Below are 18516 nucleotides of genomic sequence, written 5' to 3'. Positions count from 1 at the left end.
ATTTGCGCTTAGAGTGCGTAAGTCAACTAATCCGCCTGACAAAGAACCGACGCCAATTTAGTGGTTCACCTTCTTTATATCCAAAACATATAAGCATAAGCGTTATCGATCTAAATAAGTAGATTTTTTCTTAATCACATGAGGATCGAAATGGTCTACATTCGTAAAAACCTGTATTTTATAGGTAAAAATATTTTTAAAATTATGTGATTTTTTCTACAACTATTTTACAAAACTTTTTTTTTATATCTAACACATGCGCGCCATTTATGAGTCTAAATACATCACAGTATATTTTACAGGCCGCAGGAAATATTAAGTATTAAATAATCTGCTTATTTTTTCTTCTTATATCTATTGATTATTATTATCGATCGATATGTTAAGAGAAATGATTATCATCATTATTTATTATAAAGTAATTAACCTTGCCTATTTTTATTTAAAATGATAAATTCTGTATAATATTTGGATCGTAGATCAGGTATGACTATATATTTAATTTAAAAATAATACAATGTATAAAAATAATTACCAATTCGGATATTTTTTTCTCTTATTTTTGTAAAAACAAGAAGAAATTTTTTTGTGTCAAAATTGTGAAGAAAATAGAAGAAAAACACCTCTTTTCTCATACAAACATACAGAGTAAATTATATCACCGGTCTCTAGCTACGTAACATTTGACGTACATCAAAACAAAAAGACTTCTCAATTGATAACAGGCTTTATAATTTTTATTGTTCTAAGTTGCTATTAATTTTTTTAGCTTGCCATGCTTAAGCAAAGTTTGATTTGTTTACTTACAAAAAAAAAAATTTTTTTTTTGGAATTAAAAAGCAAATTAGTTTAATCTTAACTCGAATATTAATAACACTTGTTTTTTTTATTTTATATCATTGAGTTGAATATACAAACGGTGCTATTATACATAAGCAAAAACGCAATAGAAATATGCACTTTCTCAAGTGTATTGAAACATCGAAAACAATTACAGACATATTCTGATTGAAGTTCGTATTTCATACATTAGGTTTATGATTCAAAAGTAGATTATGTTTTAAATTTTTGTTAATTGCGTTGATTGATATGGTAAACCGAAAAAATTTATAGTATTACAAACTATATGTAACATAATGTTTAGGAAGTAAACATGATCTATTTATAATGTTCAAATAAAAATATATTTATTATAGTCTAGCTGTGCCTGCGAAAACGTCCGTGTAGAATTAAACAAAAAATTACATTGTTTATTTAATTTATTTTTAAAATTAGCCTAAGTTACTTCTTATTAAATCACTGCCAGTATAAGTCCCGTCAAAATCAGTCCAGCTATTTCAGAAATTAGTCGGAAGAAACAAAGAGAAATACAGACAAGAAAATGGTATTTTTGTATATGTACCTTATATAATATTTATTTTTATAAATGCATGGAATAAAAGACGGTTATTTCAACATTACAAACAGACAATTTAAATTTTCTTTATTTCTATATAGTATTTAGATTTTAATCTAATTAATTTTAAGTATGGAATTAATTACATGTCTATATATCGAGTACGCAAACAAAAAATTGCTCACATCTATCATCATAAAGTGAAAGGAGATCACTGTTTGTATCTGGTGGTTGAACTTTACTAGTAATAATAAAATACACGACAAATTAATTAAAATATGATATATATTAAGAAATGAAATGAACTATTGACGAGTAACATGTTTACCGTAAATTGTGTAATAAATTTATGATCTTTCCAGATATTTGCCGCACACGCATGCGTTCATTATAATTCATTATTTTATTGGATGTTGTGGTTCTATGCTTGCTTTTAAAAATTTAAAACAGTTTGCATTAATAACTTATAAAACTGTTTACTGCATTTTGCCCGACTTTCAAAACTGAATTTTGGATTTTATGTTTGAGAAGCAGTGGAGATAACGTAAGACGTCTTCAGTTGTAGATGGCGAGGTTTCGTTTTATTTAGTCTTATATTCTCTCTCTATTGCTCTAGTTCGCAGCGGTAATTAACCATAATTTAATTGAGTCAAGAAATTTAACGTTAACTTTATCTAGAATATCAAGCTTGTCTCTCTTGAGTATATATATTTAAAAAAGTATAAAAAATACTTTATTTTCGTATCCAATTAAAAGTATCAAAAGCTATATCTCAATCTCTGTGTCTAAAGATAACATTCGCCGCCTATGGAATGACAGAGCGAGCGTAGACAGCGCATGTAGGAGGCACGCCCAGTGCACTTGTGAGCTATTAATAAAGATCATTTCCAATCATCCCGCGCTCGCATCAATACGCATCCACTTCTTTAATCATTGCAATTTCGAAACGAGCTCAAGTGTCGGTGTCGAATAAATTTCGTATAATGTAAACGTGATAACAATTTAAATTCACCGACAAAAGCACCGCGGCCGGGGCGCGATAGGGCGCGACGGGGCGCGACCGGGGCGCGGCGATTGGCGCGCGGCGGCGGGGCGGCACGGGTCGGCCCCGCCCGGCACAGTCGCCTGCAGTGCGTGCCCTCCGCCGCGCCGCGTGAGTCGTGCCTGTTAACTCCTCCGCGGCCGAGCGCGCCATGCCGCGACCCACACGAGAATCTTACGGCGACCAGAAACCGCCCTTCTCCTACATCGCCCTCACCGCCATGGCCATCTGGAGCTCCCCGGAGCGCATGCTCCCCCTTTCGGAGATTTACCGCTTCATCACGGATCGGTTCCCGTACTACCGGCGCAACACGCAGCGCTGGCAGAACTCGCTGCGCCACAACCTGTCCTTCAACGACTGCTTCGTGAAGGTGCCGCGCCGGCCCGACCGCCCGGGCAAGGGCGCCTACTGGACGCTGCACCCGCACGCCTTCGACATGTTCGAGAACGGCTCGCTGTTGCGCCGCCGCAAGCGCTTTAAGCTGCAGAAGGGGGAGAAAGACAATCTCAACGCGGAACTGGCGGCTTTGGCCAGTTTCAACCGGGCGTTTTTGGCCCGGCAAGCAAACGCGCCCTTGCCGACGTCAAATCTATCGAATGGGATGTACGCAGCGACAGGGAGCATGTGCACCAGGCCGAGCCCGGAGCCAGTGGAGGCGCCTGACACGTCGGCGTTGCTGCCTATTTGTCCCCGGCCGCGAAGAGCCTTTACGATAGCCGCTCTTTTAGAGCCTGAGCCTAGCAGGTCTTCGCCGTCTCCCCCGCCGCAGCCACACTGCCCGCTACCGCTTCCGCCCGCGCCCTATCTGCTCGCAGCCCACAGGTACCACGCCGAGCTACTAGCAGGCCTGCACCAATCCTGTTTACCCCCTCTCTGGACTTGGCGTGACACCAGTCAATTCTCACATTACACGCTTAATTCATGAACGGTGAGCTCACAAATATTTTCGTAAAACAATATTTCTACTCATAAGTTTATTTGATTTATAGCTTGAAGGGAAAAGCTTTTCCAGGTTTTTACGGATACTGGACCCACTCGCAAACCCATAACTATATAAACTCTTACGTAATTTAAATAAGCTTACAACGATATTAACTGTATTTAGTTATTTACGGGTTATAAATTATACCATAAACTGAAAATTCTGCAATTATGTATACTAAGCCAAAACTTGATAACGAACTCACATGAGTCAACTAGACAAGGATGGAGGTTTCAGAAGATAAATATTTTAAGTTTTGTTATTTTTATCTCATAAGTCAATCCAACAAAAACGACCGCTCCTCTCAAGTTCGATATAATTTATGAGAACAAAAATGGCTAAGGTTAATTATAATATTCTGTAGAAAATTTCCTGAAATAGGAAAACTATAAAGATTTTACATCAGTTATTCAATTGTTTACGGTTTCACAGCTAGAATTCAGAACTAAAACAATGTGTAATAATTTTAATGTTTTCTTTTTTTTAAACTACAATATACACCGTTAACCTTGTTATCCCCGGGCGATAGGCAGGCCACATGTTGATGTTAATCAAGGGGTAATGACATCAAAATATGGTATTTTCCCAATTTATCATATTTTAATATCAAACAGAAAATGCCACAGATCGTTACATGTTTATTGTAAGTAAGACTAAGCAGGTTTAAACATATGAAGGTTGTATTCTTATGAAAATAAATAACGAGAAATTATATCGGTTTTATAGATGGAACTATTTATATCTTTAGGTGTGAATATTAAAGTGAAATTATTGAAATAAAAGATCATAAACAAATACTTATTTGTGACAGTAAATTTTTAAATAACAAATACTTATAATACAACATGGTCAAGAAGAAAGTTTACAGGAATATTTAAAAAAGCTTGACAGTTTATTTTGCGGATTGACTTGTACTGATTATTATTGTAAGGCATTTGATTGTGTTGAAAAAAAAAACTAAATTTGACATCCGTAAAAAGGAAAACAGATGAAGATTTGTTTTCTGGGTTTAAGAAATGACATCTTAAGATTGTGCTACAACCTACTTACTGCTTGCGAATGGACTATAATAATTAATAATTAAGATAAGTAAATCCGCAGACAATTAGATCTAATGTTCTCAGTGTGTCAGTGGGTTCAAGAAGCCTGCTCTATATGGGGTACGAGGATTTTTTTATGACCCCGTTTTGGAGACCTCTCATACCCACTATGAGGAAAGGAACTTTCAAATGATGTTTTCAGTTTGTGTTTCTCAACACTCTTCTCTTCTGTTCTTCACAATCTCTACTACTCTTCTTCACATTTTCTTTTCATTCTCATACCATTCATTTAATTCTCTTATTATCACTTTTTACCACATTTTTAGTTATTTACATTTTGTTAAATTCAGAACTCTAATACTTTTGTGAAATTATTTATATATTTTCTTAACTCTAATTTACAATTTATCATGTCGTTGTCCTTATTCGTACTTGACTTACGTTGCATTTTTTCCTTATAACCTCTTTTATAATTTGTCAGCAGTGCCTTAAAAACATATGGCAACACCCTTTGTCTCCCATAAGAGAAGCGATGGTACCACTCGTCACCGTTCTTTCTAACTCTAGCACACAGTCTGCTCCTGCACTTGCAAATACGGGACAGCTAACCACAGGGTCATAGATGTAAGAGGAATTAATTGTCTTTGAGCTTAACCCTGTATAAGTACTCGGAGATTCCCTCGTGCTTGATCGAAAAATAAGCCAGGCACATGTTCAGCTCTACTGTACGCAGTGCGCGATAGGTCGATCCGGCGTGTTAATGCTATGACAACTGCCACGATGTATACATTATATCCACTTTTCCTGTGAGGCATATTCATAGCTTAGTTTTTAATAGTGCATTAATATGTTTTTAATGGTAATCCTATGCAACCTAAGATGAACTACAAGTGCTATTAAGGGTAGAAAAAGAAATTCCCTAGCAAGCATGATTTCATTTTTTTCCCTCAATTTTCCTTAAGATAATCACTTTGCAAAAGCCTCCCTAACTTTGTAAAATGTTTTTTATTTTGTTGGCACTATCCCGCGGTCTAGTTGTGCTAAAATATATTAACGAAATCTACTGATCTAATACTAGACTTCGATCCTTAGACATTACATAGTGTTTGTGCTATAAGTCCCGCTAGCCTAACTCGTACATTTATTATTATAACCTCTTATGCTATTACTATATGATCATTATTATGATTACGCGGTGGTAAACGTAGCCGTGTATATAGTTATTATCGCGGTACCTATTAACATCGCAGAGCAACGATGTTTATTACTATTTTACAGTTCAAAGGGCACCATAGGAAATATAGACAAATAAGGCACACCATCATCTAATTGTAAGACGAACTAATGAACAAAATATTGTGCTTATCTTTAAATTTAAGATTGACTCAATTGTATTTGTAATTCGGAAATAGTAGTAACAGATCGAGTCGAGGTCGTCGAAACGGAATGCTAAGTTTTCAAGTGATAAGTCAAAGTTCTCCGAAATTCTGGAAGGATATATATAGCTGATAAAAAATATTCACTTAATATTTTATTAGTTAATACTTCACCTCAAGCTAACGTTTTCCAAAATGGCAGTATTGTTAGCTTTATAAGTTCACTTGATAATAAGATATGGCAACCTAACACCTCTCTCGAGAACCCTCAAATCAGAATACTAATATGATAAGCACGATTCGAGTTTCCTCCCCCATATTTAGGTCACTTATCAGGAGCCTTTGTGATCATGAAGCGAACGTTTTTTAGTTCCCTTACATAACTTTAGGGCAAGCGCCTTCAATGTTTTTTCGCATCAAACCGGACGAAGCTATGAATAGTAAACAGCGAACAGGATTTCTCTTTTATGTTTAAAACATTTACATTGCCGGCATTCTATTACTATGTTAGTTAAGTGGCATGTAAATTTTCTAAGATCTCGGTTTCTTCCGAATCCGGTACTAATGCAATATGTAACAGCCCGTTCCGAGGCTCTCTAGGGAGGCTTTTATGGTAGTTTGTGAGGTTTGTTACATTAAGAGTTTTAGGCTAATCGCCCTCTGCGCTTTATCTGCTCAAACTTGCAGAATCTGCAATTGCCATTAAAGTAAAAGTGTAAGTAGTGCTAAAAAAGCCGCTTCCACCAGTTTTATTGGAAGTCTATGTTGGAGCCATACCTCCAACTGAGGACGCCTACGCCTACAACTCAGATTATGATTATAATAATATTTTGTAATAAGACACAAAATACGAGCAGTAGCGCACGATTCATGATTGATCGTGTGTTTAAGATTCGCACTGCTTGCAAATAACAAAAGTAAACCGTCATAACTTATAATTAAAAAAATATGTAACATCCACCTATCAGCAATGGACTCGTTTGTTAGAATACAACAACTCTCCGTAGCATCTGTCCCAAAACTGGCAAAATTAAAAAGCGTTTTACTATAGCACTGCTTATTTGAATACCCTGAAACATGACATTGCATAAAATTATTAGCCCAGTAATTTAAAAAGGTTCGATCAATATACACACATATATATGTATGTATATATATATATATATATACATATTTATACACATATATATGTATGTGTATATATAATGTATATAAGCGATTCATCAAGGCGGCCATTTGCAAAAAGACATCCAGGATTACTACGTGACAAAGACATTCCTTACGTTTGAATTTAGAACAGTTTCCGTTTTGCAAACGTGTGGACACCGTACAAGAATTTATATTTAAAGTATTGAACAAACTAGATTTTGGTTAGCAATTACTCACGCTTCATTTTATTTTATTGTTTTCTAGAGGTAAATAAGTGTTTTAGCATCTTTCCCCTCAACAGATGTTTGTACTGAATGAAGCACTTAAAACTAGCTTCAACATTTCAATTTTTTCTTACTTTCAAATCTCGCACTCAAATGATTTCATTAAAAAATAATATGTCATACTTCTATAACATTCGATTAAATAAAAACCAGGCGTAGATTGAAATTTATATATTTGTCTATTTTACCTTAAAACTGTTTTATTACATTTTTTGCGTAAAAACACAAAAATATGCATGTGCTTTAGACTTACAGCATTATTTGTTAAAGAATTTTTAATTATGAAAATCGCTTGTAATTGTTATTAATTTTAATGTCTGGAGGCCATTTTGCACGTTTACTGTTAAATTAAAATTGACGTGGTTAACCAGAAGGCGCCATGCGATATATAGCACATCTGTTACAAAGATAATCATATGTAAGATTAAAATATATAAAATTTATTCATTAACACATGAGCTTAATTACAAATAATGAAATCACAACATAATAACCTTTTATACAGTTAATTTACAAACATGCTATAATAAAAGTAAAATCCACATAATTAATTTTAAAAAAAATTAAATTCACCAATCTGCAATGTATGTTTGTACTTATGTACAAGAAGTAAAGAAGAATAATATAAACAAATAGCAATGCTGCTTTTAGAAGAGCTATTCGTAGCTCTGAGAAATCTACATAATTATATAAAAATATCTGCTCATGTGTTAATGGATAAAATATATAAAATTTATTCATTAACACATGAGCTTTATTACAAATAATGAAATGACAACATTATAACGTTTTATACAGTTAATTTACAAACATGCTATAATAAAAGTAAAATCCGCATAATTAATTTAAAAAAAAATTAAATTCACCAATCTGCAATGTCTGTTTGTACTTATATACAAGAAGTAAAAAAGAATAATAGAAACAAATAGCAATGCTGCTTTTAGAAAAGCTATTTGTAGCTCTGAGAAATCTACATAATGATTCGTTATTATTAATAGCTATATAGCTATTTGTACATCTTAGAATAGCTATGTAGATATCATAACCGTTCTAAGATTTACAGATTGTGTTGTTTTTTATACCAGTCCAATTCTATTTAATCTGTTATTTTTAAGACTTATTATTAAAATATAACCGCTATGTATTTTTAAATATTTAAATAGGTATTAGGTTCAAATGCTATTCTAGCTTACCGTTATATATACAATATGGTTTATAATTCTAGTATTTAATATCTAATTCTTATTCTATTGGGTATTTTATTGTTGATAACAATTTCCCATGAGATAACAAAAGTTAGTAATGATCATAAATATTGTACATAAAAAAGGAAAACGAAGAAAGTGTTTTGTAATATTGTAGAAATATTGAAATTGATAATTCTGTTTTCATTGTCGACAGGCAGCTTCGTCGCTCGTGAAAGATCCAGATTAACTCTAAATTTAAGGAACCCTAGAGGCAATTATAATTAAGCCTAATTTTATTAGATTATAAATAAACAAAAATGTAACTAGATATTGGATAAAATTTATCGTCGATGTCATTTTGTTCAACGTACTTCTAAATAAAATTTTCAAGGTAAGATATTTATTACATACTATATTTTGCTTCATCTATTTTTATTCATTTTAAGCTTGGGACTCGTAAATTTCGTCTTGAAAATGGTTCATTATCTAAGTGTAGGCACATATAATAAAGTTCTAACATGTTTTAGACCTTCCTTTTCTTTGTTTTAAATCTTAAATTAAAATTATATTATTAAATAGATCTTATTATAGCATTGAGACATAAAGAGTTTTAAACTTTCATAATTGATATTATAATGTACACATCAATCATTCTTTAATTTTATTTGATAAGAGCAACTGTTGAATTTTTTATGAAATCAACATTCTGAGCAGGTGATAGCTTACTAATTATGATGTTAAAATAATTGACGGTTCAAAAGTGCTTGTAAATATCTACGGAAATAAATATATTTTGAATTAAATTTAAATTAATAATTATGTTAATAAAATTATAAATCTCACTATCCGGTTGGTGAAACATTTTTTTTGTCGTGATTATATATAATTTTCCTATCGTTATTTATACAAGCGATATAAAAATTTTAAAAAGATTACATTACTACCAAATTACAAAAAAAAAATGAAAACATAAATAGCTGTTGAAGGTATAACAACCTTAACCTTCTTAAAGTAGACCACGAAACTCTTGTATCTGATAATTACCTTATAGATGTTTCATCTACTATGATGGTCATTTATATAGTTAACGCTACAAAAGCTACAGCCAAATGTTGTATATATCTGTAAAATATGTTTTTATCTGTATAATATAATTTTAGTGTGTTGAGCCAACTATTAATCATTGCTTATATTATTGCAGGAAACAGCAATTATACAGAAGACCGAAGTATGTCGACGATCACACCCAATTCCGTTATCCCAGCTTTACTTGAAACCCGTGCATTGTTGTATAATATGTATTTTTTTAATAAGAACTGTGATATTTGTGTTTAAATGAATACGTTTGTAAATATATAAATAGGTGACGAATATTTTATAAACAACCTTAACTTATTGTAACATTTAGATATTGAAAAAATATACAGTATGTATGTTAACTGTTGAATTGTCTTTTAGTTCGTCGTAAAACTGCTTCATTGTTTCTACTTAAAGTGAAGATTCTTCACTTGATAATCTTTTTTACATATTTCTCTTCTACATGGCCTTTCGGAATCCTATATACCCTTGTTGCTATGAGAGCAACAAAAGATGATTACAAGTAAATCCCACATTTCTTCTTTTCTTTCAACTATAGTTAGGTTTTCGAATACTATCGTAGATTGTTAAATACCTAAACCAGAAATGAGCTAACCCACGTCTTATAGTGCGAACGCTAATGCGAAACGAGGACATATAGGCGGCTACAATCTTCTTCGATGGCCAGATTTTCGGATGATAAGCTCTCGTGTTTATTTGATCTAAGTTTACCTCTGAGTCTCAGTCTGGCTCACATTTATTAATTGAGATATTTTTCATTTTAGCAATCATAAAACTTATATTGTATTAGCGATAAAGACAATGCTTATTACAATATTATTTAATTCCTTAGTTATAACGAAGTAAGGATGCGTTTACACGGCGCTAAAATTCAGTTTACATCTATCGTTTCTACGGTGTGAACATGTTGAAACCTTGAAAAGACAACACAGAAACAGTAACTGAAAATTTTATTATATGAAGCGCTGAATTACAGTGAACCTGATGAAAACAAACTTTCAAGTTGAATACGAAATCGTATTCTTAAGAAAGTAGCTGCCGTAAACGTTATTTAAAAATCATCAGTCCGTGCTTACAAAACATCGATTGATAAAGCGCTATGTAAAATTTATCTACACAATGCAGACTTAATTTTATAAATACCAAAATTTTTTTAAACCGTGATATGCTAAACTACTACTGCTGCGGTTATATATGTGCTTGCATTAAAACCAGAAAATAAGACTAAATAACAGTAACTCAAGAAAATGAATAGTGATTGTTTCGAATAGCAAACAATTATATAATAGTAAATTAGGATAATTACTTAATTAAGCCGCTAGCTTATTATTATTAAATAATAGGCTTATATCAAAGAAACCATATACTTATTAATCAATATTCACTAAGTAATATTAAATAGAATAAAAAAACACTACTCTGCAAAAAGAAAAAGAACAGCGACAATTTTTTTCTAATTTATTTAAGAACACAACAAATAGATCCACATTAGAGAAGAAACAGGCTTACTGTGATTTAGCATTACGTATATATAATATAATTTCACAACGTATCTTAGACCTACTTCCTCCTAGTTAAAAGTCTAAAATTTAAACTACTTTATTAAAAGAATCTTATTATAGAATTGAAAAGTTTTTAGTTGATCGTAATGTGAGGAACACGATTTGTTGTCTCTTCATGTTTGATGTTATAGTATATACGACAAACATTGTTAAACTTTATTTAAAAAGCTACTGTTGCATTTATAGCCGTCTCTTCTCAGTATTTTAGCATTCGAGTCGGTAACTTACTACTTATAATGTTAAAATAATTGTCGATTCAAAAGTGTATGCAAATGTTTACGTAAATAACTATATTTCGAACTGGTATTTACTATTTTTACTAGCAAAATATCTCTTAAGTAATTTTATTCACTATCTTTCTAATCTTTAAATTTGAAAACAAATAATAAACGCGGAGAAAGCGATTATATGATGTGTCCAGTCGTAAAATACTCTGCATTAATATTACACTGGAAATATAATGCCACTGATTAATTTCCGCTTAATTGATTATATTTGTAGTTCCAATAAGCATTAAAAATAAAAATTAAATTTAATGATTCTTAACGATCGCGTTTTAACTTTCCAAAACTTTCCCAGACTCCGTTTGAATATAAATTTGTTCAGTTCCACCATTCTACACCGTTAAGTCATGAATAAGAAGAATAAACATAAACAAGCCAACTTAATCCTATGTTTGGAATGGTAATCAAATTATATTATTTAAGGCGTGAATCGCTAATATATTTAGATGTAAATTCCGCACTAAAGTCTCATCGATTAATATGCAAGAGGTTTCAGCGCAAAGTCATTTGCGGCATCACGTCCGCAATCGTCTTTTGCATAAAGGCGGGAACAATGGCGGGGCTTTGGTTGGGTGTCGTGTAATTGTTAATACGGCCCTCTTTTGCATGGGACTTATTCAACGACAACAAAAGCTCAGCGCCGTAAAGCGCACAATGCAAACAGCGGGCCGTGTGTAGAGCGGGTCGGTCGGGCGCCGTGTCCAATCGCGGACACACCGGCATTGTCCGCCGTGCGGTGGCCGCGACTCTTTGTGCCCACACCACGCGCTACAGCCTCACACGCTTTCGCTTCCTCTACTGTCTCTATGTCTTGGAAGCGACTTAAAAAATCTTATTATTAAATTATTGATTTTTAATATATACACGGTGATTGGTTACAAATGTAAAAGATTTAAAGGGTTAAGTATACAGATCTTTTGCTGTCAAATAATGTATGCTTCACAGTATCCAAAAGTTAGTTTAGGAATTATAAATACCGTAATGATAATACGTTAAAGATATATATAATAATGAATTGTATTTTTGTTAGTGATTATATTATACTGAGTGATTAGACATAGATGGAAAATCGTTAAAGCTTTTTGCTGATAAAGGTGCTTTACATTGACATTTTACTTATTAATTCTGATACAATTGATTTTTGAAAAAAGTGTACCATACAAAAATTGACAGCAAATGAACTTAACATTCACTCCTTTAAAGCTTTAACACATCACCGATCACCTGTAGAAGAACTATATGAATATAAAAAATCGAATAGATCATCAGATCTCGCTAAATCGACCTCTTACATGAGATATCATTTACCTATCATATACCAGGCAGATAGTCTCCAATCAATGATAGAAGAAAGAAGCTTTTCAACTTTTCTACCAAAGGTAAAAGTGGCTCTTTTCAAGATAGTAAAGGTAACCCTATTAGAGAATATTACTTTTTATAGTTTTAGGGGCTACAAGGTACCTAGCCCTCCGGTCTAAAAACATGATTCCTTTCCTCTCGGTGGTAGACGTCCGCAGCTTTCAAAGGGCAGCGGGGTCTCTAAAGGAACGCACAGGTGCCCCTCAGTATTAGGTCAAGGCACATCTTGGAGGCATACTGAATGTCCTTCAGAATCCTCGATGCGCCACATCAACATAGGTTGCGGTAGAGCTAAAGATCAGATCCATCGCATTGGACTAGAGGGGTCTTGTGTTACGTTTGCCCACTCTCTTTATCTTCTTGGCGACGGACTCGAGGAAGCCTGTTACCTGTGTTAGTTGTACGAATGAAAAAAGTGGAGAAGAAAAAGTGCACCACTTACTTTACATTTTCTGCGGACTTTGCCTTGGAAGAAGGGTAGATTTTTTCACCCCAGACGAATCAGCGTGAATAATCGTCGGCAGCACGGCTGAAAGCGTTTCTAGCCTACATATAATACAGCTATGATGCAGTCATATATTAAGAGCTATAATTCGATCTAATTTGTCATAACCTGCTTGTCCTCGTAAGGGTGGGTATGGATATGCAAAGGCATTTAACCTACGTAATAAAATAAAAGGTAGTGCTGTAATGCCTAAATTTGTTATGATATCACTCGTGATTAGGCTTGAATCTTTTATCTGATATAAAGACTATGCAAAGTGACTATTGTAATAAATTAGGATTGGTTAATTATTACCTTAACGAAGGTTTCAATCAAAAATTGTATTTTGTTTTAAACAAAGCAGTAGCATTTGTCCAATAGTGTATGCTTTGTTAGCAAATATTGGTAAAAGGTATCAAAAGAACGTCTCATTCGTCTTTCAAATAAAAACTATTTGGTCACAAACATAACATATTTCACAACTCACATAATCTACTTAAAAACCTTGGATTAAAATTGACAAGTCCAATATAATCCAAGGTATATTCAAACAAAAATTAATTCTGATTGCATAAATAATGTTCATGGGTCTAAAATACAATAAATAAATTATAAAAATACTTACGTAAGCGTCCGCCAATTTGCAATTATCCCTTATCATAAAAGACATATATACAACTTGTCTTAAATAATTGCGAAAGATAGACACTGTAAAAGAAGTAGTCTTACAGTCAATCAGTGTCTAAAAAATTGCAAATCGTATTCAATCAAACGTCACGTTTTTTAATCTACTCTATTAGACACTTAGATCTGGCCGCTTTTAAATTGAAACAATATTTAATGGTTGCCGGTCAAGAAGTAAAATAAAACGGTAGAACCATAAACATTCCACGTTTAAATTCGACCTCTGACGGTCGGTTGGACGCGTCCTTTTCCCTCGTATAGCGTCCCGCTCACTCTGCGCCAACGCGTCTGCGGGAATCGACATGCTCTGCGTTTAGAGATCCGAGGAGATAAAATTGGTACGGCTCATAATGTTTTAACTGGGCCGACTTTGAGCTTCGACTCGATCCCCAATTTAATTTTTCCTTTCGGGTAAGTAATAATTGGCTCGATTCGTTCTATGTGAGCTTACGGATCAGAACTGGGTGAGTTCCAGCGCTTGTTTAATCGATTTAGCTTGTAATTAATTCATCTTTGTGTTACCGCGTCGCGTGTAGTCATCGACGGGCGAGAATATAGGCTTCATCAATTCTTTATCCGTTACATCAATTTTTTTTACTGTTTAGACTCTTATGGATAACTAACTGCTTCAAGAGACTTCGAACGTTCCAACGTAAGTTGGATGTATATAACGGAATATAACGTATTCAAATCCTCCCAAACATACATACATACTTCAAGTAGGCATTTGCACGCACTTTTGATTAGTAAGCTACCACCGGCATGGAATGCTGATCTGCTGAGAAGAACCGGCCAAAAATTTAATAGTTGTTTTTTTAAATTAAATTTTGTGAATGAGTTTTAATTCCACTACGTAGTTAAAATTGACACAAATCTTTTTGAATATTGTCCTAGTACACAACAAACTTAATGGAAAAATGATCCCATCATTTAGATCAGAAATTTAGTTGCGTACGGATACAGTCTTCTGTTAACGTTATCTATTATCATCGACCGTATTTAATCAATTACAAGCGTACACATTAAACTATAATTTCAAAAAAAAATTATTTAGGCTACAAAAAATGTTCTATTAAGTAAACGAAATGTCAGCTTTCTTGTACGTGGACTGCGACACAAAATTTGATTCAAATATTATATAATACCACTAATCACTATATAATTGATAGAAATTTTGTTTGCCTCCCGGGAATCAAACCTAGGACCTCTGTCGCCCACTGCCACTAGTCTGCTATTAGTCTCCTGAAAGGAAACTTTCGCCCCGATTTTATCTCAACTTTAATCTCAATTGTTTAACCGTATTTACTGTCGCTAAAATTATTAATTTTTACAGTTCCTATTAAAGCGATACTAAGCCTGTGGTACGCGTACTCGACGAGGTACGTGGAGGATCTAAAAATTGCATTGGTTATGAAGGAAATACTGAAAACTGTTAAAAAAGTCTGGATTTTTAAGGTGTTGTACCACCAATTTACAAGAACAATAAATAAATAGTGAAATTGTAGAAAAGAAAAACAATAAACTTTGTAATTATGTCCATAAAAAGAAATATATATGGAACCTGTATAGATCGAGGGTCACAACAGATATTACGAGTAAAAACTGCAACCTAGTAACAAGAGGTGACGTTTATTGACGTAAAAATAAAGTAATCAGGTAAGTTATAAATATATGAAACGTTTTATTAAGAGGAGGTAAAAGGAAAAAAAAATTGGGAAGCGCTGTCTCAGAGGATCACTTCTAAAATTGGAGTATACGTATTAATATTATGTAAAAAAAAATCATAATAAATTTCGCGGTGTTATCTGACAGTGGGTAGAATTGGTTACGGCAGGCCACAATGGCTCGCAACACCCGCTCCGTACGATCCATCCGTCGGCGCGCACAAAGCTTCTCACCGCATACAAATAAATAACGTCGGAACAACAAATATTTTAATAAGCACTTCTAAAGAATTGTTCAACGCTATTTTACACGCGTGACGCACTGCCTCGTCTTGTAGCGGAGCCGACCTGCAAACGGACGACAAGAACGACAGCCTCCCACATCGATATGAATCCAAACATTAAGTACATAGAGTGCAAAATCGTATAGCATGATAAATCAGCGGTTATCCGATTGTCAAGACGCCATGACCAATGACAGTGTATGGTCTCCGCCGGCGAATACTGATCTTTTCGAAAACATAAACTTTTATTGCGACGTAAGGAATAGTCGATGGAAAATTGGAAAAAGGCAAGCGTGAAACGCGGCAGATGTTCTATCATAAAACGGACGGCTGTCCGGTCACATGCATCAAATAAAATAAATACAAGTATTCCCTTTCACATCTGTCTGTAAACACCCTGATATGAGCGGGTGCAGTTCTGTCCGTTTATAGCGGCGTTATTCCAATGGGCTTTTCAAAAACACCAGAACTGCGCATTGTCTCATTTAAGTCAATTTATAAAATGAATAGTATTTATATTTCATTTTAGATAAATCAAAACAGAACGCTTTCTGAGACATAACTGTTTTGTTTGCGCATCGCCGTTTTATTTTGGGTAATAATTATTACAACTTTATATTATTATGTTAAAGTAATTACATATCGCAATAATTATCAAGTATTTTAGTTAATCAATTTTATATTTTTTGTTATCCACGATGACCTAAAGTAATTGAATTCCTAGACTCGCTCGAGATTTTTAAAGGTTGCCACAGTTAAAGTATAAGAATTGCATTGAACACTATATAGTAAATAAGAAAGAACATAATGCACGCTTTGATTTTTATTCTTTTCTACTCTTTTTTTATCAGTCGTTAGATGTTTACAGCAAGGTATAGAGCTGTTCCAACCACGCCACGATGATCGGTCTTGCGATGCCCGCTTCCAACTACTTCCTACGATCTCAACTATGACGCTGGTCTACTTTGAGATGGGTTTATCCAAGCCACGTCTATGACACATGATCACGCTCATAGTCACCACTCGAAAAACTATTAAAAATTAATGGTAACTTTAAAAAAAAATTGAAATTCGTTTTGGGATTTTTTTATGTATCATCTTTTATTCGAAATAGACCTTCATTTAATATTTATTTAATTACTTTAACTCAAAAGTTGGTATCAATATAAATAATACATTTATATTTCAAAGGCCTGACACTTTTAATTACAATTTTAGAATTTTAAAATTTTATCATGTACATAGATGTTATTGTTAGACATATTATATCACTCTTAAATCACCAAACTCCTGTTATGTTCCCTCCTGAGTTCTTCATCATTTGAGAGCTGTAATGATGTTCCATAATTTGCATAGAGTATAAATCCGTCCATATTATTATGACCTGTACATGACGAATTGAAGGCGATTTATTCAGACGGCAGAGACCCTCCGATACTACTAGTTCAGTCTGCATAGTATTAGACTCAGAGAGTATAAATTAATCAAACCAGCGTTCTTAATTTAGATGTTAACCGTTACGGTTACCTAAACCACTCGATATTTGAGATCGAAAACACAAATTACAAGGTTTTGGTCGTTTTGTCATTCACTTTTTAAAAATTACATAACCTCTTATATAATACTATAATATTCATCTACTTCTACTTTGTCGTCGTGGTCATCATTTGTGGAGGTAGAATCCGTCTTGAAACGCTTTGACGGAATCATTGACAAGCTTTTTCCATGCTAAGCCTACATACTACAGGGCAGTAGGAATGAAGAGTCAAGGTATTGATTTGACTTGAAGAGACTAGCATCTACTTTTCCTACAACCCGTAGTGCCAAATTAGTCAAGTTAGTTGTCAGCGGGCAACACCCCCTTTACAACTTCAGGCTTGTTAGGAACACTCTGGAGAGCCTGGTCTTAATCTTATGCTGGTCAAGAATTAAAATAATATAAAGATGTAAAATTCAAGTATTTACACAACGAACAACACAAAAAATCCGTTATAATCTATAATCCGCAGACGGCATCGGCAAGCTAGCGCAACAACATTACCGGATTAAGACACGTTATTATCCTCACTTGATTATATTTCTTCATTGCTCCATTACCATACATTAAAACGTACGTTTTCTATTACTTAGAGTATTTTATTGCATCGCGATAACCCGAGAATGTGCTAAAATTTAAGGCAACGGATTAAAGCTCCAAGTTAATTTAACTTAATGTGTTGAAACAGCTTTACGTTAATATTTTGACTACCTGTCTTAAACAGGATGTAGAAAAACACACATGTACTGGTACGTTTAATTGGCATACGAATTCATTAGTAGCCGGTAGTAGTCTAGAATAATATACATATGTATGGGATCAGAGCCATAAATCTTTGAAAACTCGAAAAATGTCTAATCAAGCAGTTATGCTCGCCAAACAATAAAAACATTGAACACAACAAAATCTTAACAGAAGCCGAACAATATTATTTCTGAATACGACTGGTTATATAAGGTAACGGCTTTTTTTTTAATTCTCGTTTTATTTAAACAGGTAAAAGCATTATGAATAGTGATAAAAATGGAAATCCCTGCAATTAATAATTCCATCTACATAATTTTTTATGAACATTTTTTTTAAGTTTACGATCAAGAAAGTTAA

General features: G+C 33.6%; 1 protein-coding gene across 1 annotated transcript; it reads left to right on the top strand.

Annotated features, from left to right (window-relative positions):
* The first annotated feature begins 2589 nt into the window (after positions 1-2589).
* On the top strand, positions 2590-9818 carry LOC137927010 (fork head domain-containing protein FD4-like). Its single transcript, XM_068770778.1, has 3 exons — positions 2590-3366; positions 8671-8847; positions 9658-9818. The coding sequence occupies exon 1, from the start codon at positions 2590-2592 to the stop codon at positions 3361-3363; it is 774 nt and encodes a 257-aa protein (XP_068626879.1). The 3' UTR covers positions 3364-3366; positions 8671-8847; positions 9658-9818.
* Positions 9819-18516: the final 8698 nt, after the last annotated feature.

Source organism: Battus philenor, unplaced genomic scaffold (genome assembly GCF_028537555.1).
Source record: "Battus philenor isolate CCGP_79_NKW_IND1 unplaced genomic scaffold, ilBatPhil1.0.hap1 SCAF_3, whole genome shotgun sequence".
Taxonomy (NCBI): domain Eukaryota; kingdom Metazoa; phylum Arthropoda; class Insecta; order Lepidoptera; family Papilionidae; genus Battus; species Battus philenor.
The sequence above is the reverse complement of the archived record's forward strand: the minus strand, read 5'-3'. Positions and strand labels throughout refer to the sequence as shown.

Coding starts and splice junctions, on each gene's coding strand:
- LOC137927010 (XM_068770778.1), top strand. CDS start 2,590: ATGCCGCGACCCACACGAGAATCTTACGGCGACCAGAAACCGCCCTTC.